Genomic DNA, 26446 nt, shown 5'->3' on the forward strand with positions numbered 1-26446 from the left:
TGAGTACGAAGTAACCACCCAGAGATCACACCAGGACTGTAGACAGATGTCAAGAACCCACACAGTTGCAGTGAAAAAGCTGCATTTGCCCATGGTTTTCTCCACCCCAGTTTTGAGAGTTAAGCCTGCTCATATTTGTATACTTAGCCGTTTCCCTACCTCCAAACACTTTCATGCCCACCCACCTCTTCTCACATTCTTTATTTTCTAAGGCTAAGGAAAGCTTATGTCTATGGAGAACAGAACAGATGCATCTGAATGGAGTTGATGCGCTTGGTTATCTTTCTCTAACTGAAGCTCAAAATGAAATTCTGGACCTAGTGGCTGCTCAGGGCGTGGGTCAAGGACGCACCTGGAGCTACACTTTCAGGAGTGGAGACAGCCGGAGCAGAGGACGGTGCTGGCAGCGCAGGCATCATGACAATGGTAGCCTGGGACACAGACTCTACAGGGGGTGGCACAAGTTTAACTGGAGGCTCACTGGCAACAGTAGTGAAGGAAGCAAGAGGTGTGGTAAACTGTGTAGGACCAGCTTCTAAAAGCCGGGAAAGAGTGGGAGCACCTAACAGACAAAGAGGTACACAAAATGATGTAAGAAGATAGCATGTGAACAAGAAGTAATAGCCACTTAAAGACTCAACCAATAAAAATTTTAGTCTCAAAGGATGAAAGCCAACTCCTGTGTTGAACAAGCTAATTATCTATATCCTTAGTTCTCCTAATCTCACTTAAAGACTCTTCTCCAAATTAAGAATGAATCAAAGCACTAGAACACACAATGTGTAAGGAAAACAGTGGCAATTTTTCTTCAGAGGAATAAGAAATAATCTTCGAAAACAAAACAAATAACTAGTATGAATAAACCTGTCACTTCTGTTTTGGTTCAGCATGCTGTAAACCATCCAAGTTCAACATCAAATAAGTATCAGTATCTTATGTCTATATAGCATTTCTCAAAGAACTTTTAATTTGGCTTTACATTCACTACATCATTCAAGTATCACATGCTTGTGAAGCATCACCATTAGTAAAAAGGGTAACCAATGCTCAATAGCTACTCATCCAAGGTCACAAAACCAATGTGTGGCAAGCATAGTTCATTGGTTCTCAAGCTCTCTCTAGTGTACATAAAGTGTACATAAAGCTTTTCCACAATTTTGCAAACCACATAAAAGCAACTTTACTGTGACTTTTATCAGTATGTATGCTGTGGTCAACAGTGAATAATCTGAATAGGGAATGGATTTGTAATTTGTAGCATTATGTCGTTTAATAGGTAAGGTAGTTCCAAAAAAAAGTTACAAAAAGCATTTGGGCTTTAAATCTTAGGATTGACAATTGCTTAGTAACAAACTCTAAAACCATGGACAGTCAATGCCAAAAACAGCATCTCTGGAGTAAAGAAATGACTTACCTGAGGCAGCAGGGGAGGCTGCAACAGTATTGGGTGTTTGCTGTATCTCCCCACCATGTATCATGGGAAGGACCCCGCCTACCTCCAGGAGAACACCTGTACTGTTCAGGTGGCCAGAAGCCACAGCCATTTCACTCTCATTGACCTAACAGGGAAGAATAGAGGTGAAGACTACCCTCAAGCTTTCCTTTACTACTATTTCCCAAAAAAAGCTCCAGCAGTCAACCAAACTTCATGAAAACTATAATATCCACAGAGAGGGAAAATGTAAACTGTAATATTCAGAACTTATTTGACAAGAGTTCTCTGGAGAAGAGAACCAAAATAATTGTAGTTCAGAAACCTCGGGGCCCAAGGACACTAGCAACTTATTATATATTTTTTAAAAGTCAACAATTTAACTAAAAGATGTCTTCCTCTTTTGAACTTTTTTTCCATGTTATATTTTAGGTCCCAGGCACTCCCTTCCAAGTACTAATCACCACAGCTCTCAAACACCCACAGAAGTCTCCATACCAGTCTGGGGCTAGTAGGCAGGAGGCTGCCCTTCTTCAAGAGCTCTGACAGCAGAGGGGAGGGGGGTGGAGTTGCTTTCTGTCCAAGCATCTTTTTCTGGGGTGAATCATCTGTTACTGGGGTCATGGGGGCTTCTAAGGGTGCAGAGCCTGGAGGAAGGGTGTCAGGAATCCCAGGAAACGAGGTGACTGGGGTATTCGGCAAAGTCCCAGGGGTTACCTAAGAGACAACAGAGAACCTTTATCTGACTTCTCAAACTATGGAAGGTTCTACTAATCTGGATGGGTTAGTGTGTCTGCCTATTACTTTATTAGTTCTGAGTGAAATTACCCAGAAACCCTCTACCCCTCCTATTCTAACCCATGTTCTTACAGTTTTTTCTCTTCCACCCACCCATTCAAACCTACAGTGACCCAACCATTCCTGCCTTTTACAAATTCTTCACTCACTAGCAATTTTATTTACAAGGAAATTCTCTCTCATTTCATCAGGAATGTCATATGCCTAGTACTTAGCAAACAATGATTAACATGGTCCTTTATCTATCTCACAAAATGCCTTTGTCTCTTTATATTCAACCTTAACTTAGAACTAAATTAAATCTTTTGTAATCAGACCAAGAGAGAAATTTGCTTTAGGCCAAAAGTGGTTTCCTCATCACTGATCTCTCTCCTGGCTTATGGACCCTTTGCTGATCAACTCCAAAGAATGGAAATATACTCACCCCAGAGGTGGCCTCTTCCATAGTAGCCGGAGTCAAGTCCCCAAGTGGATAATCACCTCCAGGGGAGGCAGAATCTATAGGAGAGCGGACCATCACAGTGGGTAACCTCCGAGGGGGTGTTTTTACTGCTTGACGGGCTAGAATATAAATACACAATAAAGGAAAACAGGAATGAAGCCATCACCAGAACAAAATTAGAACCCTGGGATTAGAAAACCTTCTGTAAATGCTTTTGGAGAAGGGTCATTTTTTGTCCCAGGTTTTCCTAGGGGCAATGCGCATACTAAACAAACTCATTTAAACATTTAATTATTTGAAAAAGTCCTTAGAGGGGGGTAAAAAAAAATCCCTCAATATCCTCTTCAGCAACTTAAAGAAGATGGCCCAAGTCCTTGGACCCCTGTATCCGCACGGGAGACTACGAAGAAGCTCCTGGCTCTGGATCAGCACAGCTCTGGCTGTTGCGGCTAATTGGGGAGTGAACTGGCAGATGAAAGACCTCTCTTTCTGCGCCTCTCCTTCTCTCTCTGCAACTCTGACTTTCAAATAAATAAATCAATAAATCTTGGAAAAAAAAAAAAAAAAGATTAAGATACTGCTTTTAAAATGAGGGAAAGATCTCATCGGTTCACCCCATATATTTGTAGAGTTGGAAACAACTAATTTTCCTGTCCTCATCTAATGACTCAGTTATTTTCAGTATTTTCACAGGCCTTTGACTTCTAAAACCTTAATTATGTTCAGTGTGCTATTATCGAGTTCCTGTGTCCTCAAAGTTGATTCAGTCAAGTGAGATCTGAAGAGAACTAAAGAGACTTTTCTTCTAGGCATTACAGAATGTTTATATTCTAGTAAAGGAGAAGAGCAAAGGGCAAGGTTTGCAAGTAAATTTAAACTGGTGAAATACATATTACAAAACACTCTTCAGAGGCATGTGTTAAACTTGGTGGTTAAGACACTGATTGAGATGTTTGCATCCCATGTTAGAGTACCTGGGTTCAATTCTTGGCTCACTCTCAATTCCAGCTTCCTGCTAATGTACACCTGGGTTGGTTCATGGAGGAAGACCTGGACCGAGTTCCCTACTAGCAGCCTGGCCTAGCTGCAGCCACTGCAAACATGTGGGAAGTGAACCAACAGATGGGAGCTCTCTACTTCTCAAATAAATAAATTTTCTAAAAGTCTGTAAGGGGTCTACTTTGTGGTATAGCAAGTTAAGCTGCCACCTATGAAGCTAGCATAGCACATGAGCAGTAATTCAAGTCCCACCTGCTCCACTTCCAATCCAGCTCCCTGTTAACACAACAGGGAAAGCATTAGTAAGTGGCCTTGGTGCTTCGGCCCCTGGTACCCATATGGGAAACTCCAGATGGAATTCCAGGCTCCTGGCTTTGGCCTGGCCCACCAATAGCCACTAGAGTCTTTTGCAGCATGTATCAGTTGATGAAGATCCCTTCCTGTCTCTCCCTCTCTCTAACTCTGCCCTTCAAATAAATTAATCTTTAAAAAAATAAAAAGGCCCTAAATGTCATTAGTATGTAGTACTGTATAAATTGCTAAGACACACTAGGTTTAGCTTACCCTGATATGCAGCATCTGTAGCTTTCCTTTTTACTTCAGCCTCTTCTTCCTCCAATTTCTTTTTCCTTGAAAGGGAATTAAGGGTTAAATGTCAGCAAGCTCTAGCTCCTCTCCACAGTTCACAGTTGCCTTCCAAAGAAATTTTTAGGAAAACCAGTATTTTGTGGAGAAAAGGTCTCAATAGGAATACCAATCAGCAAAGCAGAGAATTGGATTCTATTAATTCCCAGTTCTTTACTCAGGCAAAACCGACTCACTTTTGAGGCAGAACAAAGTTATGTCTGCGTATTGAAATGTCCAATTGCATCCCCATCTAGGACTCACTCCCACTCCCAGCCACCAAGCCACTCTACATGTTTCCCTTTCCAGAACTTTCTCAAGTTTAAAGGGAAGGTAGTTGCAGGAAATAAGCCAGATTATTGAGAGGGAAAGAGAGTGAAACAACAGAAAAAAGCACGAACATATGAACACCACAATATAACCCACATTGCAATGTCATTGCAAAGCTCATCCAGTCTGCTATCCATGTGTCCAGCTTGAATTAGTTCTGCATCTCTTTTTAGCCTTCTGTTGGAAGAAAGAGAGGTAGACTTAGCCTTTTAATCTGCTATTTAAAAAATGCTGACTAATATCACAAGTCAGCCACTTGTTTTTCCCAACCACTTAGCATTTTCTCTGATAAGTACCTATATCTCTCCTGGGTTTCCTTTATCACTTTCTTTAGCTCCTCTACTCGCTCAGCCGTCAGTTTCCGAACAATCACATCTTCAACAGTTTCTACCACTTCTCCCTTCTCACCCCGTTTCCGTCTGTGGAAAAAATTTTTAAAATAACAATAAGATAAATTCACATTTGAATAAGACAACATTAGTTCTCACTCCCACTTGATTTCTGCCTTTTCCACCACTCAGTAACAGATAACTTCTGCTATACTTTCACCACTAATATAAACAAAAACGAGACTTCCTCAGTAAACACTCTCCACTAAAAGATCTGGCTTTGTACTCACTTTGGAGTTTCAGTGGTCTCCAGAAGCTCTGAATACTGAGAAGCACAATGCTACAGAGAAAAAAAAGTGAAAACATGATAAACAAGCTTTGCAAGGAGTGATCTTTCAAAGTTTCAACAGATTAAGGTTGGTAGAAGAAAGCTACATGTAAGATGTGAGTGGTTTCAAGGAGGGCAATTTCTTTTCCAATCAAATTAGTTCAAAATAATCAAAACCAAGACACAGATAGGGCCATCTTCTGGTCTACAATTTGTGTCTTTGGGGAAAATAAACTGTATGTCAATATTTACAGCTACTATCAACTGCTCACCACATGAAAGGCTCTGTGCTAAAAGCTTTACACATACTAGTATTACAATTAACTTTACACTACTCCAGAAGCAATTCTATTTTATAAATGAGAAAGTCCAAAGAATTAGGTAAAGACATAATTAACCCAGATCTAATCTGCAATTGTGGGTTCTTATTTGTTATGCTACACTGACAAAGAGATTGTAAACAAACAAACATACATTACAAACAAGGATGAAGTGAAAAGGCATTCCATATTATTTTCCCACTTCAAAAAGCCTTGCAATTAAAAGACTTGAAGTTGGTATGGTAGCACAGTGAGCTAAGTTGCTGCCTACAATGCCAGCATCCTATATCAGAACACAGGTTCGAGTCTCAGCTGCTCTGCTTATGACCGAGCTCCCTGCTCATGTACCTGGGAAGGCAGTGTAAGATGGCTAAAGCACTTGGGCCTCTGCCACCCATGAGGAAGACCTGGACTGAGTTCTCTCCTCCCAGCTTCAGAACTGCCCAGCCCCAGCCACTGTGAACATTTGGAAAGTGTACCAATGGGTGGAAAAACTGTCTCTCCCTATCTTTTCCTTCTGCCTTTCAAATAAATAGTCTTAAAATAAATGAAGTCTTTTAAATAAATAAAATTATCAAAAAAAAAATTTTAACAAAGGACCTAAGCAGAACCTATCTCACATCCCAAAGACTGCTCTAAAAGAGCAGTTGTAGGGACTGGTGCTGTGATGCAGTGGGTAAAGCTGCCGCCTGCAGTGCCATCATCCTATATGGGCAACGGTTCTAGTCCCGGCTGCTCCTCTTCTGATCCAGCTCTCTACTATGGCCTGGGAAAGCAGTAGGAAATGGCCCAAGTCCTTGGGCCTGTGCACCCACATGGGAGACCTGGAAGCTCCTGGCTCCACATAGGCACAGCTCCAGCCACTGCGACCATCTGGGGAGTGAACCAGTGGATGGAAGACCTCCCCCTGTCTCTGCCTCTGCCTCTCTGTAATTCTGCCTTCAAATAAATAAATCTTAAAAAAAAAAAAAAAAAAAAAGGAGCAGTTGTAGGGCCATCGTTGTGGCCCAGCTGATTAGCTGCTGCTTGTAACACCAGCAACCCAAGCAGGCTCTGATTCAGCTTCCTGTGAATGTGCCTGGGAAGGCAGCGAAACATGGCTCAAGTATTTGGGTCTTTGCCACCCACGTGGGAAACCTGGATGGAGTTCCCAAAACCTAGGTTCCTGGCTTTGTCCTGGCCCAGCACTGGCTGTTGCAACTATTTGGGGAGTACACCAGCAGTTGGAAAACCTCTGTCTCTGTTGCTATGCTTTTCAAATAAATAAAAATAAAAGCTTTTAAAAAAGAATAGGGGCCGATGTTATGGCTTAGCGGGTAAAGCTACTGCCTGCATTGCCGGCATCCCATATGGGTGCTGGTTCGAGACCTGGCTGCTCCACTTCTGATCCAGCTCTCTGCTATGGCCTGGGAAAGCAGAAGAAGACAGCCCAAGTCCTTGGGCCCCTGCACCTATGTGGGAGATCCAGAAGAATCTCCCTGGCTTCAAATCAGCATAGCTCTGGCCATTGTGGCCAATTGGGGAGTGAACCAGTGGATGGAGGACCTATCTCTCTCTGCCTCTCCTTCTCTCTCTGTGTAACTCAGACTTTCAAATAAATCTTTTAAAAAAATAGTAAGAATAAAAAAGCATTTGCTTGGGAACTTACTTTTTGGGAAAACCAGTCTGGAGGACGTCCAGGTTCTGCGAAGGGCTTGATTGCTCTGCTAACTGATACCCTACAAAATAAGAAAAGCTTTATTACATACCAAACAAAAAAAGAGGGGAAAGTATGCTGAGAGTTCAAGGTTTGGAGTTCAAGTTTTGAAATAAAAAACTACCATTGTGGGGTGGATGTTTAGCCAACAGCTTAAGATACCCATCAGAGTACCTGGATTTGATACCCAGTCACAGCTCTTGACTTCAGCACCCTGCTAATGTAGTCCCTGGTAACCAGCAGAGATGGTCACATAACTGGGTTCCTGCCAATGTGGAAAACTTTGGACTAGCTCATTTTCACTTAGTGCAGGCACTTGGGAAGCAAACCAACAGATCAAAGCTCTATGTCTAACTTTGTCTCTGCCTCTCAAAGAAATAAAAGAAAAAAAATTGTAAAAACTACCATGGGGGGGGGGGGGTGACTACCACTGGGAAATATTCAGGAAGAGAGAAAGAGAAAGTCTTTGCTAAATAGTTTTCCTGGGTGAAATACTTATTGGGTGAAGTGAAGTCAACCTCCTAAGATATTAAATATGTTCATCTGGTTTGGATTTTCTAAATAGCTGCCTGGGGCAAGTACTGTGGCACAGCAGGTTAAACTGCCATTTGTGATGCCAGCTTAATATATCTGTGCCAGTTTGAATCCCAGCTGTTCTGCTTTCAATCAAGCTTCCTCCTAATATGCTTGGCAAGGCAATGGAAGACAGCCCAAATGCTTGGGCCCCTGCTACCCATGCAGAGAACAGAATGGAGTTCCTGGCTCCTGAACTCAGCATGGCCCAGCCCTGACTGTTGTAGCCAACTGCGGAGTGAATTAGTGGATGGAAAATCTGTTTCTCTCTTTCACTGTGCCCTTCAAATAAACAAATAAATCTTCAAGAAAAAAAAAAGATCTGCCTTTTGAAAAGCGACTTGTAATATACTCTATAGCCAAAAAATTATTATCTTTTTGAGTCACTATTATGGTTCCTGAGAATATAATGTAAGGATGTAATTCAACAAAAAGAAAGCAAGCACCAAGAGGTTCATATAGACCTCTTCAGACTGATTAACAGTTGGTTTTCTTCACAAAAAATTCAACAGGATGTCTAATTTATTCATCTCAATTTGATGGAATGTTAAAAAGCCCATAAAAATAATTAAACATGATGATTAGGAATGCATTTATAATACAATGTTAACTGAAGAAAGGATATAATTTTGTTATGATTGCAAATGCCTTTTTCTTTTTTAAAAAAGATCTTTTTATTTATCTGAAAGGCAGAGTTACAGAGAGACAGAGGCAGAGATAGATCTTCCATCCACTGGTTCACTACCCAAATGGTTGCAATGACCAGAGCCAACCCAAAGCCTAGAGCCATGAGCTTCTTCCCAGCCCCCACACGGGTACAGGGGCCCAAGCACTTGGGCATCTTCTACTGCTTTCCCAACCCACAGGAGAGAGCTGAATCGGAAGAGAAGCAACTGGCACTAGAACTTGCACCCATATAGGATGCTGGCACTGAAGGCAGAAGCTTTACCCATGATGCTACAATGACAACTCCTGTAAATGCCTTTTAAAAAGTCATAGGTATGGGACTGGCACTGTGACATTAAAGTTAAGCCTCTGCCCAAGTGCCAGTATCCCATATAGGTGCCAGTTCAAGACCCAGATGCTCCACTTCTGATCCAGCTAATACAATCCAAGTAGGAATGTTGGTTTTAATTCAGCTTCCTGTCAATGTGCCTGGGAAAACACCAGAAGATGGCCCAAGTCCTTGAGCCCCTGTATCCATGTGAGAGACCTATTAGAAGTTCCTGACTCTTGGAACTTCCATTGCAGCCATGTGGGGGGTTTGTAAACCAGTGGATACAAGATCCACCTCTCTCTATTTCTGCCTTTCAAATCAAGGAAGGGTGTAAATTGTGTCCAACTGTGTCTGTTTATTTCTTTATTAAGAACAATGAGGGTATAGGCACGAGTTTGTGTCCCAGGTACTGCTTTTCCAATCCAGCTCTCTGCTTGGCTTGGGAAAGCAGTGTAAGAAGGCCCAAGTGCTTGGGCCCCTGTACCCACGTGAAGACCTGGAAGAAGTTCTTGGCTCCTGTAATCAGATCTGCCCAGCTCTAACCAATGTGGCCATTTGGGAAGTGAACCAGCAAATAGATATCTTTTTCCTTCTGTCTGTAACTCTGTCTCTCAAACAAATAAAATCTAAAAAAATAAAAAAGAACAATGAGGGATAGGGGCCAGTGCTGTGGCACAGCATGTTAAGCTGTCACCTGCAATAACAGTATCCGATATGGACACCAGTTCAAATCTTGGCTATTTCACTTCAGATCCAGTTCCACACTAATAAGCCTGGAAAAGCAACAGAAGGTGGACCCTGCTTCCATTTTTAGGAGACCCTGATGAATTTCTCGGCTTTGGCCTGGTGGTTATGGTCATCCGGAGAGTGAACAGTGAATGGAAGGTATCTCTCTTTCTCTCTCTGTAAGTCTGCCTTTTAAATAACAGATATCAACTGAAACAAAAAAACAAAACAGACTCCTGGTTTTAGCCTGGATCACCCTGGGCAACTGTGGTCATTTGGGGAGTGAGCCAGCAGATGGAAGAGCTCTCCCTTTCTCTCTGTAATTCTGCCTTCCAGATAATTAAGTAAACCTTTTATATATTTGCACAATGAAATAAATAATTTTGTAAAACAATAAAAATAATAATAGTGCAAGAGCAGGCCTTTGGTGTGGTGTGAAGATGCTGATTGAGATGCTCACGTTCCATATTAGAGTGCCTAGGTTCAAGTCCTGGCTCTGATTCCAATTCCAGCTTCCAGCTAATGTACATTCTGAGAGGCAGCAGTGATGGCTTAAGTACTAGGGACCCCACCTTCCATGCGGGAGGCCTGACTGAGTTCTGGGCTCAGTTCCCACTGATGCAGGCATTTAGAAAGTGAAACAGGATGAAGACCCATCTGTCTCAGTTCTTCAAATAAAATGAAAATAATTTTTTTAGGGAGAAGGAATAATGTAAAATTAATTATGATGTTAGTTGTACAATTCTGTGAATATACTAAAAACCACTGAATTGTTTATTTTAAATGAGTTAGTTCTACAAATTATATACCACTAAAGCTATTAAGAAAGAAATACTACTCACACTAATATGACTAAAAAACCCAATGTTGAAAATATGCAACAATTCCTAAGATCCAAAAAGCATCTTACCAATTTTGATCTCCACTCCTCATGACAGAAGATGCTAAACACAGCTTCTCTCGGATGGACCATGGCTCTGTGGGGCCAGTACTCAGCAGCTTGTGTTCTGAAAGGAAAAAAGGCTTGGAGACCACCACTGGGAAAGTTTTCTGTGTCAAAGAAAGGACTGAAAGCCCAATACAAATATCAAAGATTCTTGATTTTCACCACACCACCGGCGATGGCACCTACTGTATTCTTTACACTGGCATTATAGCATTATATTTTTTCAAATGCCATAGCTCAAGCTCAGATTAAAAAAAAAAAAAAAAAAAAGGCAGGGAATGGGGAGAGAATGCCAGATTAAGACGAACCAGTTGGGGTCGGTGCTGTGGCATAGTGGGTAAAGCCGCCGCCTGCAGTGCCGGCATCCCATAAGGGCGCCGATTCGAGACCCGGCGGCTCCACTTCCAATCCAGCTCTCTGCTGTGGCCTGGAAAAACAGCAGAAGATGGCCCAAGTCCTTGGGCCCCTGCAGCCACAAGGGAGACCTGGAGGAAGCTCCCGGCTCCTGACTTGGGATCAGCGCCGCTCTGGCGTTGAGGCCAATTGGGGCGTGAACCAGTGGATGAAGACCCCTCTCTCCCTCTCTCTCTCTCTCTGCCTCTCCTCTCTCTGTGTAACTCTGGTTTTCAAGTAAAAATAAATAAATCTAAAAAAAAAAAAAAAAAAAGGTGAATCAGGCTGTCACTAGAATACAAGGATTCCAATTTGAACGGAAGGGCTTATTTCCCAGGATTCCGAGCGGCCGCCGGCCCCGCCTCCCTCTTAGCATAAACTTGTTTACTCCCAACGGCCCCTTCCCCCCAACCGTCGGGCCTGAAGGTCCTCTCCTACCCCAAACACGGAAATGGCTGAAACGCACGAAACGCAACTTCCCCACGGACAGAAAAAAGCCCACGGCTCAAATACGCACTTCCACTGCCTCGCAACGTTGGTCCGAGAATGACTGGCTCTTTGAAATGCCTGCCACTCCCACAGAGCTCGCGACAACTCTTCATCAGCAACCCCAGGTTTCCAAGCTGCCTTTACCTCTGACCCTACACAGCTCATAACACAAAAATTCACGGAGCTGTTTTTCTCGTCCTTCTCCCTCCCTGAGGTGAAAGACCGTAAACTCTGGGGCCCTCCGACGCTTATCTTCACGACACGGCCTAGCCCAAATCCCTGAGGACTCCGGGCTCCCCGCCAAACCACTCTTTCGATTTCCTAGCCGTGCGACAGAAATGTGGTGTTTAACCCCGGCTCCCCAACGGCCTCCCAAACAAAAGCAGCCCCGATACTCACTGCCCGTCCCCGTCGCCATCTTGGCTCCGAAGTCTAGCTCCTGAGGAGAGGCAGTCCGACTCGGCCGATCTCCGGGAACTCTGGGAAATAGAGTACGGGCGTTGCTTCGCGGTGCCTCCTGGGAAATGTAGTTTTCTCTCCGAAGACGTAGCGAACGCTCTGAACCAGCGGTCTTGTGCGTTCCGGGAAAGGGCTGTTACCACATAAAAGACAAAATGGCGACTAAAACTTCACCACTTCTTTTAGGCCTCTTGGGAACGAAATGTCTAGACTTCAAGGAAAAGAGTCAGGAATCCCAGGTGAGACACCTGAGAGCCCGCAACGGTTGGTAACCCGGACCCACATTGCAGTTGAGAGGTCACGCTCAAGTAAACGGTCTCCCAGTCGTCCCCGCCTCCTTCCCTTACGCTGATTGGTAGCTACAGGCTTCGCCAGCTGATTGGCCGAGCGAACGCAGCGCGTAGTTTAAAACATTGTATCGGGAACAAAGCTGCACCTCGTGGGTGGAGTTTTACTCTCAGGCAGCCGACGAAGTGATTCGGAACGAGACGTAAGCTGGTACCGCAGAAGGAGCGAGTGTCACGGCCTCGGGTGAGTGTGCGGACGGGCTGCACGCAGCGTTACCAGCTCTTGCCCGCGAGGAGTAGGCGTCCGGAAAGCGGAACTGGAGACGCCTCGTCTCGGTGGGCGTTGGGGTGCAGTCGGTGGAGCCTGCGATCCTCCCAGCCCCGGCGAGCCAGGCTCCCTCCTCGGAGCGTGGCCTTCCGCTTTTGCAACCTGATAGCCCAGGATTAACGTTCGCCTTCGAAAATGCCGCCTTAGGCTGGATTAACTTTCAATCCTCATCGCCTTTCCCTCTGCAGATAAGATACTGGGGCTGGGGCAGTGGGTGGGGAAGGGCGTAGCAATTCTGGCAGCCGGGCCAGGTGTCTTGGGACTGGGCCTTTTTTTTTTTAACCTGGTTTGAAGCCTCTTCGTCCCAAGTCCTTGCTTCACTTTCTTGTCTCCTTTCAGACCTCGGCTGCCCCCTGCTGTCATGTCGCATGGGATCCTTTCTCCGCCCACGGGCTTTCTGTCAGATGAGGAGGTGGGCGTCTCCCCCATGTTTGAGTCCACAGCTGCAGATCTGGGGTCTGTGGTTCGCAAGGAACTGCTGTCGGACTGCTCCGTCATTTCCGCCTCTCTAGAGGACAAGCCACAGGTAAAGGACTAGGGGGAGTGGCTCGGGCGGCGGAAGGCCTTAGCCACAGTTGTCCACGCAAGGTAGAAGTTCTGAGATAGCAATTCAGAATTAAGGGTATGACAAGCAAAAACCCCGTAGAATATGTGGCCTCAAGTTCCTGCTCATGGTTAGCTCCAAGGGAGAGAGCAGTTCCTTCTCTTCACCACGAGGCCCAGTTAAGTGTTGGATAATTTGCACAAGTTCGTCCTGGTGTTAAGTGCAATGGCTTAGCAACATCAACCATTTGTTTAGCTTTCCGCTAGGCCAAGGTTTCTCAGCCACAGCATTATTTGACATTTGGGGCCATAGTCTTTCTTGTGGGGGTTGGCCTTTGTATGGTAAGGTGTTTAACAGCATTCTTGGCCTCTGTCCACTGGATGTCAGTAGTAACTTCCCTATTCTGATGACCAAAAAGTCTAGAGATCACTAAATGCCCCTTGTAGCTGGGAGAAGTGGAGAAATGGCCCTGGTTGAGAGCCACTTTACTAGGCCCAATGCTGAATGTGTTTGTGTGGTTTTTTTTATAAGATTTATTTATTTATTTATTTGAAAGGCAGAGGCAGAGAGAGGTATCCATCCACTAGTCTACTCCCCAGATGGCCACAAGGGCCGGAGCTGAGCTGTTCTGAAGCCAGAAGCCAGGAACTTCTTCTGGGTCCCCGACACGGGTGCAGGGGCCCAAGGACTTGGGCCATCTTCTGCTTTCCCAGGCCATAGCAGAAAGCTAGATCGGAAGTGGAGCGGCGGGTCTTGAACCAGTGTCCATATGGGATGTTCACACTGGAGATGACAGCTTTACCCAGTATGCCACAGCACCAGCCCCTGCTAAATGTTAACATGCTTTGTTATATTGTCTTTTTTTTCTTATCTTTTTTTTTTTTTTTAAGATTTGTTTATTTATTTGAGAGATAAAGTTACAGAGAGAAAGAGATAGAGATCTTACATCTGCTGATTCACTCCCCAAATGGCTGTAATAGCTGGAGCTGGGCTGATCTGGAGCCAGGAGCCAGAAGCTTCTTCTGGGACTCCCAGGGCCTATGCCTGAGGGCCATCTTCTGCTGCTTTCCCAGGCCATAGCAGAGAGCTGGATCAGAAGAGGAGCGGCCGGGATAGGAACAGACCGGCACTCATGGGATGCAGGCGCTGCAGGCATCTGCACTGCATGCCACAGTGACAACTCCTGTCCTTTCTTAGAGTTTTTCTTAGGAACTTAAAGTTCCATCAGAATCGAGTCCTTGACAGTGTCCCTCATGGACTACCAGAACCTGTTGGAGTTTGGGCCATAGTGGGCACTTTGAATGTCTGTTGAATGCTTGAACTGGGTGCTATTAACTCCATTCTACAGATGAGGAAACTGAGGCAAAACATTTTAAAAGCTTGTTCAAGGCTTCATAGTTACTAAATGATGGAATTGGAACTCAAATTCAATTGCGTCTGCCTTGCAGCCTCCCAGCAGCTTAATGACTTGATATCCAATAGTATCACATACAGATTTTCATACCAATCAACCACTTCTAACTCAGATAATTGGTATGGCAAACTAGGTTTGGAGGATACTGATAAGACAGAAAAGGGTGAGAAAGTAGTAAAAAAAGAAAAGTGTGTGTAGGTTGGAATGATTGTGGAACCAAGACTAGCTGCACAGACATTTGGAATGGAATGGGGTGATGTCAGTGTGATTCCTAGGAACTGTGCTGTTTGCCATTTGCTCAGAGGGGGCTGCTGAGATTAATCCATGGTTCCGGATTGGAATTCTGCCACAGGTTCCACCAGACAGTGCAGAGAAGGTGAAAGTTTACCTGAGGGTCAGGCCCTTGTTACCTTCAGAGTTGGAACGACAAGAGGATCAGGTGAGTGAGGAGGGAGTAATTTAAATGGAATCATGTAGTAGAGAAGAGGTTCCCAGGAATGTTTTCCTGTGTGACAACTATTTTCCTCCATCAAAGGGCTGTGTCCGTGTGGAGAATGTGGAGACCCTGGTTTTACAAGCACCCAAGGATTCCTTTGCCCAGAAGAGCACTGAGCGAGGAATTGGTCAAGCCACCCACAAGTTTACCTTTTCCCAGGTATGGAGGAACTGGTCTGTGAATAAGGGACAAGCTTCTAGTGGCAACTTGTTTCCTCTTGAGAAGGAGGGCTTCTCTCTGTTATAAGTTCCTTATTTATGCACACATCTACAATTCTGGGGGCCCTTGACATGTGCTCATCATTATGCCAATTACTTCATGTGCATTAATATCCAACAGTTCTTATTATTACCATTATCCCTATTTTCTTGACAAGGAGTCTCTGGTTCAGCAGCAGTAATGTTGCCAAAGCCGAGCTGATTGTTAGTGGTGGACTTAGGACTTGGATCCTGATCGTCCATCTCCAAAGCCTGTGCTTGGGACCACTGTGCTGCCTCGCTGAGTGTGCAGCACGAGGCCCAGTGCATAGCACTGCCTAAGTATGTGTTGAGCTGGATGAAAGACGCACTAGCAGAGTGGTTGAGTTGTTGGCATTTGGGGAACTTCTGGCAGCACTATAAGAAGGAACCCTTGGGTGGTTTCCAGAGCAAACCACTATGAAGGGATATGCCATGCTGGCTCTGCATGGGAGAAGGGAAGGGAAAGGATCCGTCTCTGAGAAGCTGGGTCTGTCTCTAGATCTTCGGGCCGGAAGTCGGACAGGCATCCTTCTTCAACCTGACTGTGAAGGAAATGGTAAAGGATGTAATCAAAGGGCAGAGCTGGCTCATCTACACCTATGGAGTCACCAACTCAGGGAAAACCCACACAATTCAAGGTGAGTAGTACAGCTACACAGTGTTGCTGACTGGCTTATAATGATTTTTTTTCTTTACTTTTTGATCCTGCAAGTTAGGGACAGAAAGGACTTGTTTCAGCTGTGCATCTTCTGTATACCTCTAGGTACCATCAAGGATGGAGGGATCCTGCCCCGATCCCTGGCTCTGATCTTCAGCAGCCTCCAAGGCCAACTTCATCCGACACCTGACCTGAAGCCCTTGCTTTCCAATGAGGTAATCTGGCTAGACAGCAAGCAGATCCGACAGGAGGAAATGAAGAAGCTCTCCCTACTAAATGGAGGCCTCCAGGAGGTAAAATGTTGGTATACATGGACGCTGGGGCAGTAGCTACAAATCTCAAGAAAGTTTTATGCTAACCTTGTCCTTGCCACCCCTCCAGGAGGAGCTGTCCACCTCCTTGAAGAGGAGTGTCTACATTGAGAGCCGGATGGGTACCAGCATCAGCTTTGACAGTGGCATTGCTGGGCTGTCGTCCACCAGTCAGTTTACCAGCAGTAGCCAGTTAGATGGTATGTACTGTGACTTAGTTCTATGTCAGGTAACAGCAGGAATCCATTCTTTGATACCAATAAGTGCCAGAGGTCTGAGCTCTGCCTTCTGAGGCTCCCCATAGGCCAAAAGTGAGATAGACTGCGCTAGGGCTAATGCTTTATATGTTGGCTTCTTCCCCAGAAACAAGTCACCGATGGGCACAGCCAGACACTGCCCCAGTAAGTGTCCCAGCAGACATTCGCTTCTCCATCTGGATCTCCTTCTTTGAGATCTATAATGAACTGATTTATGATCTGTTAGAACCGCCTAACCAGCAGCGCAAAAGGCAGACTCTACGGCTATGTGAAGATCAAAATGGCAATCCCTATGTAAAAGGTATGGGACTACTGGGGAGGCTGGCGTGAACCCTAGAGGGGACTTGGGAAGACACTAGGAAGAGCTAGGAGTTTGTATCTTATGCCCCTCTCTACTTTGACCTCAGATCTCAATTGGATTCATGTTCAAGATGCTGAGGAGGCCTGGAAACTCCTGAAGGTGGGTCGTAAGAACCAGAGTTTTGCCAGCACCCACCTGAACCAGAATTCCAGCCGCAGGTAAGTGGATTGTAAAAATAAACTCTTCACTATATCCAGGCATTATCAGTCCTGCATCTCGCCATGGAAAATATGCAATGACTTCTCCCCTTTTTCTTACCTTGTAGTCACAGCATCTTCTCAATCCGGATCCTGCACCTTCAGGGGGAAGGGGATATAGTCCCCAAGATCAGCGAGTAAGTTTTTCCATTTAGAAATCTGGGCTTTGGGGGCCTGTGTTGTGACTCATCAAGTTAGCCCACTGTTGTGACATCAGCGTCCCATATTAGAATGCAGGTTCAAGTCCTTGGTACTCTGCTCCCAATCCAGATTCCTGCTAATGTGCCTGAGAAGGCAACAAATCTCTAGGCCCTTGCCACTCATGTGGGAGATCAAAATAGAACTCCTGGCTTTAGCTTGGCCCACCCTGGGCTTTTGTGGCCATTTGGGGAGTGAATCAGTAGGTGAAAAGATCGATCTCTCTATCTTCCTTTCCCTCTGACTGCCTTTCAAGTAAATAATCTTTTCTGGAAAAAAAGGGAGAGGGGGCAGTGTTGTGGCATAGCAGGTTAAACCTCTGATATGGGCACTGGTTCATGTCCTGGATGCTCCACTTCCGATCCAGCTCCCTGCTGACGTGCCTGGGAAAGCAGTGGAAGATGGCCCAAGTCCTTGAGCCCCTGTACGCACATGGAAAACCCAGATGAAGCTCCTGGCTTTGGCTTGGTCCAGCCCTGGCCATTGAAGCCATTTGGGGAGTGAAACAGAGAATGGAAGATTTTTTTCTCTAACTCTTTCAAATAAATTTTAAAAAGAAATTTGGGCTTCTTATCTGTAAATGGTAGCTGGGGAATCAGGAGGCCCTCAAAATGATTTCTTTTCCTTCTTTGGGTACGGAGATTCTTGGTGGACTCTCTCCTCTCAGAACCATATGAAGAGCTAAGAGGTTTCTAACACGTGAGGCCCTGCCATCAGATTTTGTGCATTATTCTAGGCTGTCACTCTGTGATCTGGCTGGCTCAGAGCGCTGTAAAGATCAGAAGAGTGGTGAACGGCTGAAGGAAGCTGGAAATATTAACACTTCTCTGCACACCCTGGGCCGCTGTATTGCTGCCCTGCGGCAAAACCAGCAGAACCGGTGAGCTTGACTGTAAGCTGGGATGTCCTTGGGTGCTGCAGTTTGCTAAGAGACTTCCTGGTCATCACTGGGTATGGTGCTGGGATACCCCAATGGCTGTAGTTGTGCTGACAGCTCTATTTTTGATTTTTCTGCCAGGTCCAAGCAGAACCTGATTCCCTTCCGTGACAGCAAATTGACTCGAGTATTCCAAGGCTTCTTCACAGGCCGAGGCCGTTCCTGCATGATCGTCAACATCAATCCCTGTGCGTCTGCTTACGATGAGACTCTTCATGTAGCCAAGTTCTCAGCCATTGCCAGCCAGGTGAGACACTAAAGAGGTAATGGTCTGATAACTTTAAAAAAAGCTATCATGGACTGGTTATAGAATCAATTAAGTTTTTCCCCCCTCTAGCTTGTACATGCCCCACCTGTACAACTGGGACTTCCATCCCTGCATGCATTCATCAAGGAACACAGTCTTCATGCATCCCCCAGCTTAGATAAAGGGGCTAAGGCAGGCCCAGGCCTTGATGACGACATTGAAAATGAAGCTGACATCTCTGTGTATGGCAAGGAGGTGAGAATACAAGGAAGCTTTGGGGCCACAGCTTAATGGCTACACATTTTCCATGCTGCCGTCTCAGTGGACTTGACCCTTCTGAGGCATGCCTCTTTAAATAGTGACCTCTGACATGGGTGTTCCTTTTAGGAGCTCCTTCAGGTGGTAGAAGCCATGAAAGCACTGCTATTGAAAGAAAGACAGGAAAAGTTGCAGCTGGAGATGCAGCTCCGTGATGAAATCTGCAATGAGATGGTAGAGCAGATGCAACAGCGAGAACAGTGGTGCAGGTACTAGCTAAGACCCTCTGGCCCTGTCACAGACCCACCTGGGACAGGGTGGGAAAGTAGGGACTGAGATGGAATTGTCCCTCACAATCTTTACTCACTTCTCTGACAGTGAACATTTAGATACCCAAAAGGAACTACTGGAGGAAATGTATGAAGAGAAACTAAAAATCCTCAAGGAGTCCCTAACAAGTTTTTACCAAGAAGAGATTCAGGTAAGTTACCTTGAATCAGCCCCAACTAGCTGTTCAGATCACTAGGTAAATAGATTTTATAAATGCTGGCAGAGGGCAGGAATGAGTTAAGTCACTTCTCTGTTCCCTTTAGAGCTTTGTAGGTATTCAGTCTATTTGCTGAAATAATTAAGGCTTTAGTTGGCCAGGCTTTCAAGTCTGGAGTGTCAGGAAAGTTATTTATTTGTTCAGACATCTGTTCCTGCAGTATTTGACTCTGGACAAAACTGTGCTTTCTGCTTCCCTCTTAGGAGCGGGATGAAAGGATTGAAGAGCTAGAAGCTCTCTTGCAGGAAGCCAGACAGCAGCCAGTAGCCAATCAACAATCAGGGTCTGAACTGTCCCTACGGCGATCACAAAGGTTGGCAGCTTCTGCCTCCACTCAGCAGCTCCAGGAGGTTAAAACTAAACTAGAACAGTGCAAAGCAGAGCTACACTCCACCACGGAAGGTGAGGAAGGAGAGAAGGCAGAAAGCCTGGCAGTGGTTCAGGAACAGCTGAATCCAATTCCAACATAATTTCTTCAACTCTGAGCTATGTCCCCAATCTTCTATCTGCTACAGGCTACTGTTAACTCAGTAAATCTACATGTTTAGGTTTTCTGCTTCCTTCCCTCAGAATTGCAGAAGTATCAGAAAATGTTAGAACCACCACCTTCTGCCAAGCCCTTCACCATTGATGTGGACAAGAAGTTAGAGGAGGGCCAGAAGGTAATTTCCTGTGTTACCAGAGCTCCTTTTTTTTGTCTGTAATATCCAGAATCATCATCACTGATTCATGTGAGGACAAGGTATACTTTGTATATATATAATGGTCCTAGAGTGGCTATTTCATTTAGCCAACCGCCCTTTCTAATTTTACTTTTCTCAAATGGACAACGAGTCTATTCAGATCATTATCCAGGATGAATCTCTTAGCTCTTATTTCTCCTTTTTCAGAATATAAGGTTGCTGCGGACAGAGCTTCAGAAACTCGGTGAGTCTCTCCAGTCGGCAGAGCGAGCCTGCTGCCACAGCACCGGGGCAGGAAAACTCCGGCAAGCCTTCACCACTTGTGATGACATCTTGCTCAAACAGGTTAGGGCAGCCTATATACCTCTCCTGTCCTGCCAGCCCTCCCCAGAGCGCATGTGAGAAAACAGGAGTGAGGGGTGGAAGAGAAAAGGTGAAGATTTATTTTTTTATTTATTTGAAAGGCAGTTAGAGATCTTCCATCCACTGGTTCACTCTCCAGATGGCCAAAGTGGCCAGGGGTATGCCAGGTCAAAGCCTTGTCAAGCCTTGTCTTGTTTCTCCAACATACCAGGAAGAAATGTGAGAAATGTGTTCTTTTTTGATCTTCCTTTAGGACCAGACCCTGGCTGAGCTGCAGAATAACATGATGCTAGTGAAGCTGGACCTACGGAAGAAGGCAGCCTGCATTGCTGAGCAGTATCACACTGTGCTAAAACTCCAAGGCCAGGCCTCTTCTGCCAAAAAACGTCTTGGTGCCAACCAGGAAAACCAGCAGCCAAACCAGCAACCCCCAGGGAAGAAACCATTCCTTCGAAATTTACTTCCCCGGACACCCACCTGCCAAAGCTCAACAGACTGCAGCCCTTACGCCCGGCTCTTGCGCTCACGGCGCTCCCCTCTACTAAAATCTGGACCTTTTGGCAAAAAATATTAAGTCTGTAGAAGGAGAGCTCGGTTGTTGCTCTCAGATGATTCAGCTGCTCAGCTTGACAGGTCTCTCTTGGGCTTTACCGTATACTTGGAACTCTATGCACAATGAAATACTCGGGCGCTAGTTGTTTTTCCCATTTTGTATTATAATCACCTATGCAAGCTCATATTTTTTCACTCACATGGTATCTATGCACACAAAGAAGTATATAAAATAAAGATATTATTGTTTACATTTTTATTGGAATTCCAAATTTAGGAAAAATAATTAAAACATTATAAAATGGGTGTAAAAACAGAATCAAACACCTGGGAATGGCAGTGGAGACGAGTAACTAGTGTACAACTAATCTGACTTATTAAGAAATAAATTCAAGTGGCATGAGCTATTCTAACTTAATATAAAATGAAATGTCATACGTAAGGAGGTGAACAGGTAACAGATGATGTTCTAAGAATAAAAAGGAAGGAAAGCTGGAACCTGAGCTCAGAATGGTCCACAGCATCTTCTGTACAAATTCATTACAGCAGACATTACAATGAGAGCAAATTACCTCCTGAACACACATGCACAGGGCTGGAACCCTCCAAGACCACAGTAAGAATGATTCCCTTTACCTTGTCTAGACAGATAAAGGCTGAAAAACATGTGTTCTGTTGGAGATAAGCGGCAAAAAAACAATTATGCATAAAAAAATTATTAAAACAGACTAGTTTGAAGTGTTTATTCTCATCGGTGTAGTAGCAAAAGTCATTTTCAAATGTCCATGAAGTCTCCTTGGTTTGCTTTGGTAGGGGTATAGCTAGCACTATAGCCATCTTTTGCCCTCGGTAAGGGTCATCAGCAGTTCCATGCTCAGTGAGTTTCTTTTGTCCTTTTATTCAACTCTAGTAACTTCCAACTTGAAAGCTTTTAGAAGACTCCTTCTCACACCAGTTTTGGAAGAATGCCTCCCTTGAGAAAGTACAAATGGATAGCTCTACTCCATTTAAACCTAATCTCTGACTTCAGAATTGGGGTCATGCTCAGCAAATCCAAGAATGAGGTCATTTCTACAAAGTGCCCTGACCTCCTCCTAGGGTACTCAGTTATGGCTACTGCCAGCAGAAAGTACAGTGGCAGGCAGACTTTGCTTCCTTCCTTGGGTCTCCCACTCCAGAACCATTAACACTTTGTTCCTGTAGCCTGTGCTAAAGTGCTGTAAAAGGGATACTTTGGGGGGGGATAAAAAATGGCTCTGTGAAGAAGACCAAGATCTGCAGCCACTCTGTGAACGGAAGAGACACAAGTGCTCCTAACTGGCAAAAGACAAAATCTGTACCTGCCAATATTCATCTGTCAGTCTGCCTCTGGAGGTGATTATATACACTGTCCCCAAGCAGCTGTTTCCATCTGTAGAAATGAGAGCTGAGGTCCTTGGATGAACAACATGGCCATTCTTTACATGGAAGTAAGGCTTACTATGGGTGTAGCAATGTACTTGCTTGAAGTAGCCAATTATGGTGTGACAGAAGACAAGTTGAGTGGAGAAACTCTGCGGGTGGGAGTGTTGTTGGCAGACAGCGAGGCAGGGAGGAAAAAGGGAGCAGGCATCTCACTGGTCGGAGTTTCACCTTGGTTCCGGAGCTGTAGGATTTGCCGAAGCAAGGCCTTACCTTCTTCCCGGGTCTGAAACAAAAGCAGATGATTGTTTCAAAATATGCCCATTGCTATTTTTTTTTTTTTTTGACAGGCAGAGTTAGACAGTGAGAGAGAGAGACAGAGAGAAAGGTCTTCCTTTTTCTGTTGGTTCACCCCTCAAGTGGCCGGTATGGCCGGCGCACTGCGCTGATCCGAAGCCAGGAGCCAGGTGCTTCCTCCTGGTCTCCCATGCAGGTGCAGGGTCCAAGGATCTGGGCCATCCTCCACTGCACTCCCAGGCTACAGCAGAGAGCTGGACTGGAAGAGGAGCAACCAGGACAGAATCCGGCACCCCAACTGGGACTAGAACCCAGTGTGCCGGCACCACAGGTAGAGGATTAGCCTAGTGAGCTGAGGTGCCAGGGCAAGGCTATTTTTAAAAACAAGTTATTGGGAGAGGCATTGCAGGAGGGAGGTGTTCCTGCCATGTGATCTTAGAAACAACTGCTCCAGTCCTCATCTCTGGAGCAGAACACGGGAACGGGTCAAAGTACAAAGATGTCCAGCTCAGAGGACTTCCTTCAAGGCAAATATAACAAGACATCACAGAGGAAAAGAACCATATTCACTGATGAACAGCTTGAAGACTTGAACATCTTGTTCAGTAAGAACCCGTACCCAGACCGTGACCTTCAGGTAGAAGTAGCCTCCAAAATGAACATAGACCCCACGGTGGTGCAGGTCTGGTTCAAGAACCACAGAGCAAAACTCAAGAGAGCAAAATGCACTCAAGTTCCACCCCCGCAGGAAGCTCAGCACCATAGACCCCTGGAGGACCCAGTCACACCCGACTCCTTCCAGGCGCCAGTGGAAGCACCAGCCAGATACCCTGAAGACGCCTACCCCCAGGGCCTCGCTTACCCGCACCACGTGGCGCCCTCACTGCACCTCAGCATCTACCCCAGGCTTAAAGTCCCCAGGGACCCCTCTGGAGGACACCAAATCATCCACTTCGGCTGCTGTGAAGACACCACCATATAGAACCTCTACCCCCTCTGGGACCCCACGGTGCAGCCAGGACCCAGCTGTGCTGCTGCCTCTTTCTCTGCACAAAGCAGACAGAACCAGAACGATTTCCAGACACAGAAATAACTTCCAGCCATAAAGAACAAACAACGATATGGTAGCTGGGTTTCAAAACCATCCCGGGGCCAGTGCTGGGGCTCAGTGTGTTAAAGCCCTGGCTTGCTCCAGTTCGAGTCCTGGCTGCTCCACTTCCATCCAACTCCCTGCTAATACACCTGGGAAGGCAGCAGAGGACGGCCCAAGTCCTGAGGTCCCACACCCATGTGGAGACCTGGAGGAGGCGCTTGATTCCTGGCTTCAGTCTGGCCCAGTCCCAGTCATTGTGTCTAATTGGGAAGTAGACCAGCAGATGGAAGACTCTCTCTCTCTCTCCTTTTCTCTTTCAAATAAATAAAATGAATCTTAAAAAAAAAAAAAAAAAAAAAAAAAGTTATTGCGGCCAGTGCTGTGGCACAGCAGGTTAACGCCCTGGCCTGAAGCGCTGGCATCCTATATGGGTACCAGTTCGAGACCCGACTGCTCCACTTCTGATGCAGCTCTCTGCTGTGCCCTGGGAAAGCAGGAGAAGATGGCCCAAGTCCTTGGGCCCCTGCACCCGTGTGGGAGACCCAGAAGAAACTCCTGACTCCTGGCTTCGGATCGGCACAGCTCCAGCCATTGTAGCCAATTGGGGAGTGAACCATCGGATGGAAGACCTCTCTCTCTCTCTCTCTCTCTCTCAGCCTCTCCTCTGTGTAACTCTGACTTTCAAATAAATAAATAGATCTTTAAAAAAGAAAAAAGTTATTGAGGTACTGATGATATACGAGTTCCACGAATCAGAGCAGGCTTTTCACTTATTCTTAACCACTCTCCACCCTCACATTATGGTAAAGACCTTACATTCTAGCCTAAAATCCAAACCCTTTATTTATTAAAGAACCGATACTCACATCATTGAATGCACAACACTTCTGGGCGCAAGTTGAAGCTTCATCCCACAGCTTGCACTTGAAATAGTACTGGGCCAGATAGCGGAAGGCTGTGCTTTCCTCCAAGTGTTCCACTATTTCCTAGATAGGGAAAGCAGGAATGACTGCGGTGGCAAGAACAAGGTGAACGACACAGCTCTCATGCTACGACACATACCCCACAGGAATAGATATCTTGAATATATTTGATGTAGCACTGGGCAGCCTGTTCTGATTCGGTCAATTGTTCGTGAAGCCTACAAAAAAAATTAGCCTTTCAGTACAAATCAGATCTCAGAGCAAATTAATGATAAGTATAAGCACACAATGAAGACATGAAATTACAGCACAGATGGGTATAAATTTTGGCATAAATGGTACACTGAGACCTGTAAGCATGAATACCAACAGATGTCATGGTTTCTGTTATCAAAGCTAGTAGATTCATTATTCTGCTACTAATGATGAAGGAAAGTTAGTAAATACTTAAGTTGGATAACACATTCTCACTAAATTGTCTGCTAATAACCAGAATGAGATTTTAAAAGGACATTAAGGGGCCAGTACTGTCGCGTAGCGGGTAAAGCCACTGCCTACACTGCCAGCATCCCATATGGGCGCCAGTTCAAATCCTGGCTGCTCTACTTCCCATCCAGCTCTCTGTTATGCCTGAGAAAGCAGAAGATGGCCCAAGTCCTTGGGCCCCTGCACCCGTGTTGGAGACCCGGAGGAAGCTCCTGACTCCTGGCTTCAGATCGGCACAGCTCCGGCCAACTGGCAAGTGAAACAGCGAATGGAAGACCTCTCTCTCTCTCTGCCTCTCCTTCTCTCTCTGTGTAACTCTGACTTTCAAATTAAATAAATAAATCTTTAAAAAAAAAAAAAAAAAAAAAAAGGACATGATACAATTCAAGATTAAAGAATACAGAATGGACCAGCACTGTGGTGCAGTAGGTTAACTCTACACCTGTGGCGCCGACATCCCATATGGGTGCCGGTTTGAGTCCCAGCTGCTCCACTTCTTATCCAGCTCCCTGCTACAGCCCAGGAAAGCAGTGGAAGATTGCCCAAGTCCTTCGGCCCCTGCATCCATGTGGGAGACCCAAAAGACCTGGAATAAGCTCCTGGCTCTTGGCTTCAGATCAGCGCAGCTCCGGCTGTTGCTGCCATTTGGGGAGTGAACCAGTGGTTGGAAGACCTTTTTCTCTTTCTCCCTTTCACTGTCTGTAACTCTACCTCTCAAATAAATAAAAATCTTTTAAAAAAAATACAGAAAAGAACTGATAGAAATGAAACTGCATTTTAAGAACCTCCTTGGCAGTGCTGCCATCCCATATGTGTGCTGGTTCGTGTCCTAGCTCCTCCAGAACTTGGGACCCTGCACCCACGTTGGAGACCCAGAAGAAACTGCTGTCTCCTGGCTTCAGACTGGCCCATCTCCAGCCATCACAGCCATTTGGGGAGTGAACCAAAGGATGGAGCATCTCTCTGTTTCTTTCTTTCTCTCTCTCTCAAGATTTATTTATTTGAAAGGCAGAATCACAGAGAGGCAAAGAGAGAGAGAGAGAAGGGTCTTCCATCTGCTGCTTTACTCCCCAAATGGCTGCAACGGCTGGAACTGAGCCAATCTGAAGCCAGGAACCAGGAGCCTCCTCCAGGTCTCTCACATGGGTACAGGGGCCTAAGGACCTGGGCCAACCTCCACCACTTTTCCAGGCCACAACAGAGTTGGACCGGAAGAAAGCCGGGACTTGAACCAGTGCCCATATGAAATGCTGGCACTGCAAGTGGAGGATTCCCCCACTATGCCACAGCGCCAGCCGCTATCTTTCTCTGTATCTCTTTCAAATAAATATGCCAATAAGTCTAACATATCCATCTCTATATAGAGATAGATATAGATATATCTACCTCCTGAACATGAAACAGGTGTTTGACCTAACTATTAAGATGCCTGAATCCCAGTTCAGAGTGCTTAGATTTGAAGTATGGCTCCAACTTCTGACTCCAGCT

The 26446-nt window shown here is 45.5% G+C and overlaps 3 protein-coding genes across 15 annotated transcripts in view; 1 reads left to right on the forward strand and 2 right to left on the reverse strand.

The window, feature by feature from the left end:
* The window catches only part of BRD8 (bromodomain containing 8), a 36897-nt gene extending 24942 nt beyond the window's left edge, over window positions 1-11955 (reverse strand). For 6 of the 12 annotated variants that reach the window (XM_070076177.1, XM_070076174.1, XM_070076173.1 and 3 more), the window contains exons 1-11: window positions 11822-11955; window positions 10505-10601; window positions 7251-7320; window positions 5245-5294; window positions 4922-5044; window positions 4722-4802; window positions 4236-4300; window positions 2655-2791; window positions 1931-2149; window positions 1415-1559; window positions 353-562 (exon numbers count right to left, since the gene is read on the reverse strand). In XM_070076177.1, the coding sequence (XP_069932278.1) occupies window positions 353-562; window positions 1415-1559; window positions 1931-2149; window positions 2655-2791; window positions 4236-4300; window positions 4722-4802; window positions 4922-5044; window positions 5245-5294; window positions 7251-7320; window positions 10505-10601; window positions 11822-11840 (1216 nt within the window). In that variant the 5' untranslated portion in view covers window positions 11841-11955. The remainder of the gene's footprint in view (window positions 1-352; window positions 563-1414; window positions 1560-1930; window positions 2150-2654; window positions 2792-4235; window positions 4301-4721; window positions 4803-4921; window positions 5045-5244; window positions 5295-7250; window positions 7321-10504; window positions 10602-11821) is intronic. The other 6 variants (XM_070076178.1, XM_070076176.1, XM_070076182.1 and 3 more) reach the window with 3 other exon arrangements.
* A 234-nt stretch (window positions 11956-12189) lies between these two features.
* On the forward strand, window positions 12190-21015 carry KIF20A (kinesin family member 20A). Of its 2 annotated transcripts, XM_002710234.5 has the most exons (19): window positions 12190-12412; window positions 12836-13022; window positions 14807-14893; window positions 14990-15109; window positions 15689-15827; window positions 15953-16140; window positions 16229-16358; window positions 16522-16716; window positions 16823-16934; window positions 17042-17110; window positions 17908-18051; window positions 18190-18355; window positions 18446-18610; window positions 18743-18882; window positions 18992-19094; window positions 19364-19562; window positions 19731-19822; window positions 20051-20188; window positions 20460-21015. In XM_002710234.5, exons 2-19 carry the CDS (start codon window positions 12858-12860, stop codon window positions 20778-20780), a joined length of 2673 nt encoding a protein of 890 aa, XP_002710280.2. In that variant the 5' UTR covers window positions 12190-12412; window positions 12836-12857; the 3' UTR covers window positions 20781-21015. The 2 variants fall into 2 exon arrangements, with proteins under 2 accessions (XP_002710280.2, XP_051700213.2); XM_051844253.2 differs by lacking the exon at window positions 18446-18610 and having other exon boundaries at window positions 12272-12412.
* The window catches only part of CDC23 (cell division cycle 23), a 28306-nt gene continuing 22859 nt past the window's right edge, over window positions 21000-26446 (reverse strand). The window contains exons 14-16 of the mRNA XM_002710235.5: window positions 24612-24690; window positions 24416-24535; window positions 21000-22445 (exon numbers count right to left, since the gene is read on the reverse strand). Coding sequence (XP_002710281.1) covers window positions 22275-22445; window positions 24416-24535; window positions 24612-24690 — 370 coding nt within the window. The 3' untranslated portion in view covers window positions 21000-22274. The remainder of the gene's footprint in view (window positions 22446-24415; window positions 24536-24611; window positions 24691-26446) is intronic.

The sequence above is a fragment of the Oryctolagus cuniculus genome, chromosome 6, assembly GCF_964237555.1.
Source record: "Oryctolagus cuniculus chromosome 6, mOryCun1.1, whole genome shotgun sequence".
NCBI classification, from domain to species: domain Eukaryota; kingdom Metazoa; phylum Chordata; class Mammalia; order Lagomorpha; family Leporidae; genus Oryctolagus; species Oryctolagus cuniculus.

Coding starts and splice junctions, on each gene's coding strand:
- KIF20A (XM_002710234.5), top strand. CDS start 12,858: ATGTCGCATGGGATCCTTTCTCCGCCCACGGGCTTTCTGTCAGATGAG. Junction 14,894..14,989: donor TGGAACGACAAGAGGATCAG/GTGAGTGAGGAG, acceptor CCTCCATCAAAG/GGCTGTGTCCGTGTGGAGAA. Junction 18,052..18,189: donor CGGCAAAACCAGCAGAACCG/GTGAGCTTGACT, acceptor TTTTTCTGCCAG/GTCCAAGCAGAACCTGATTC.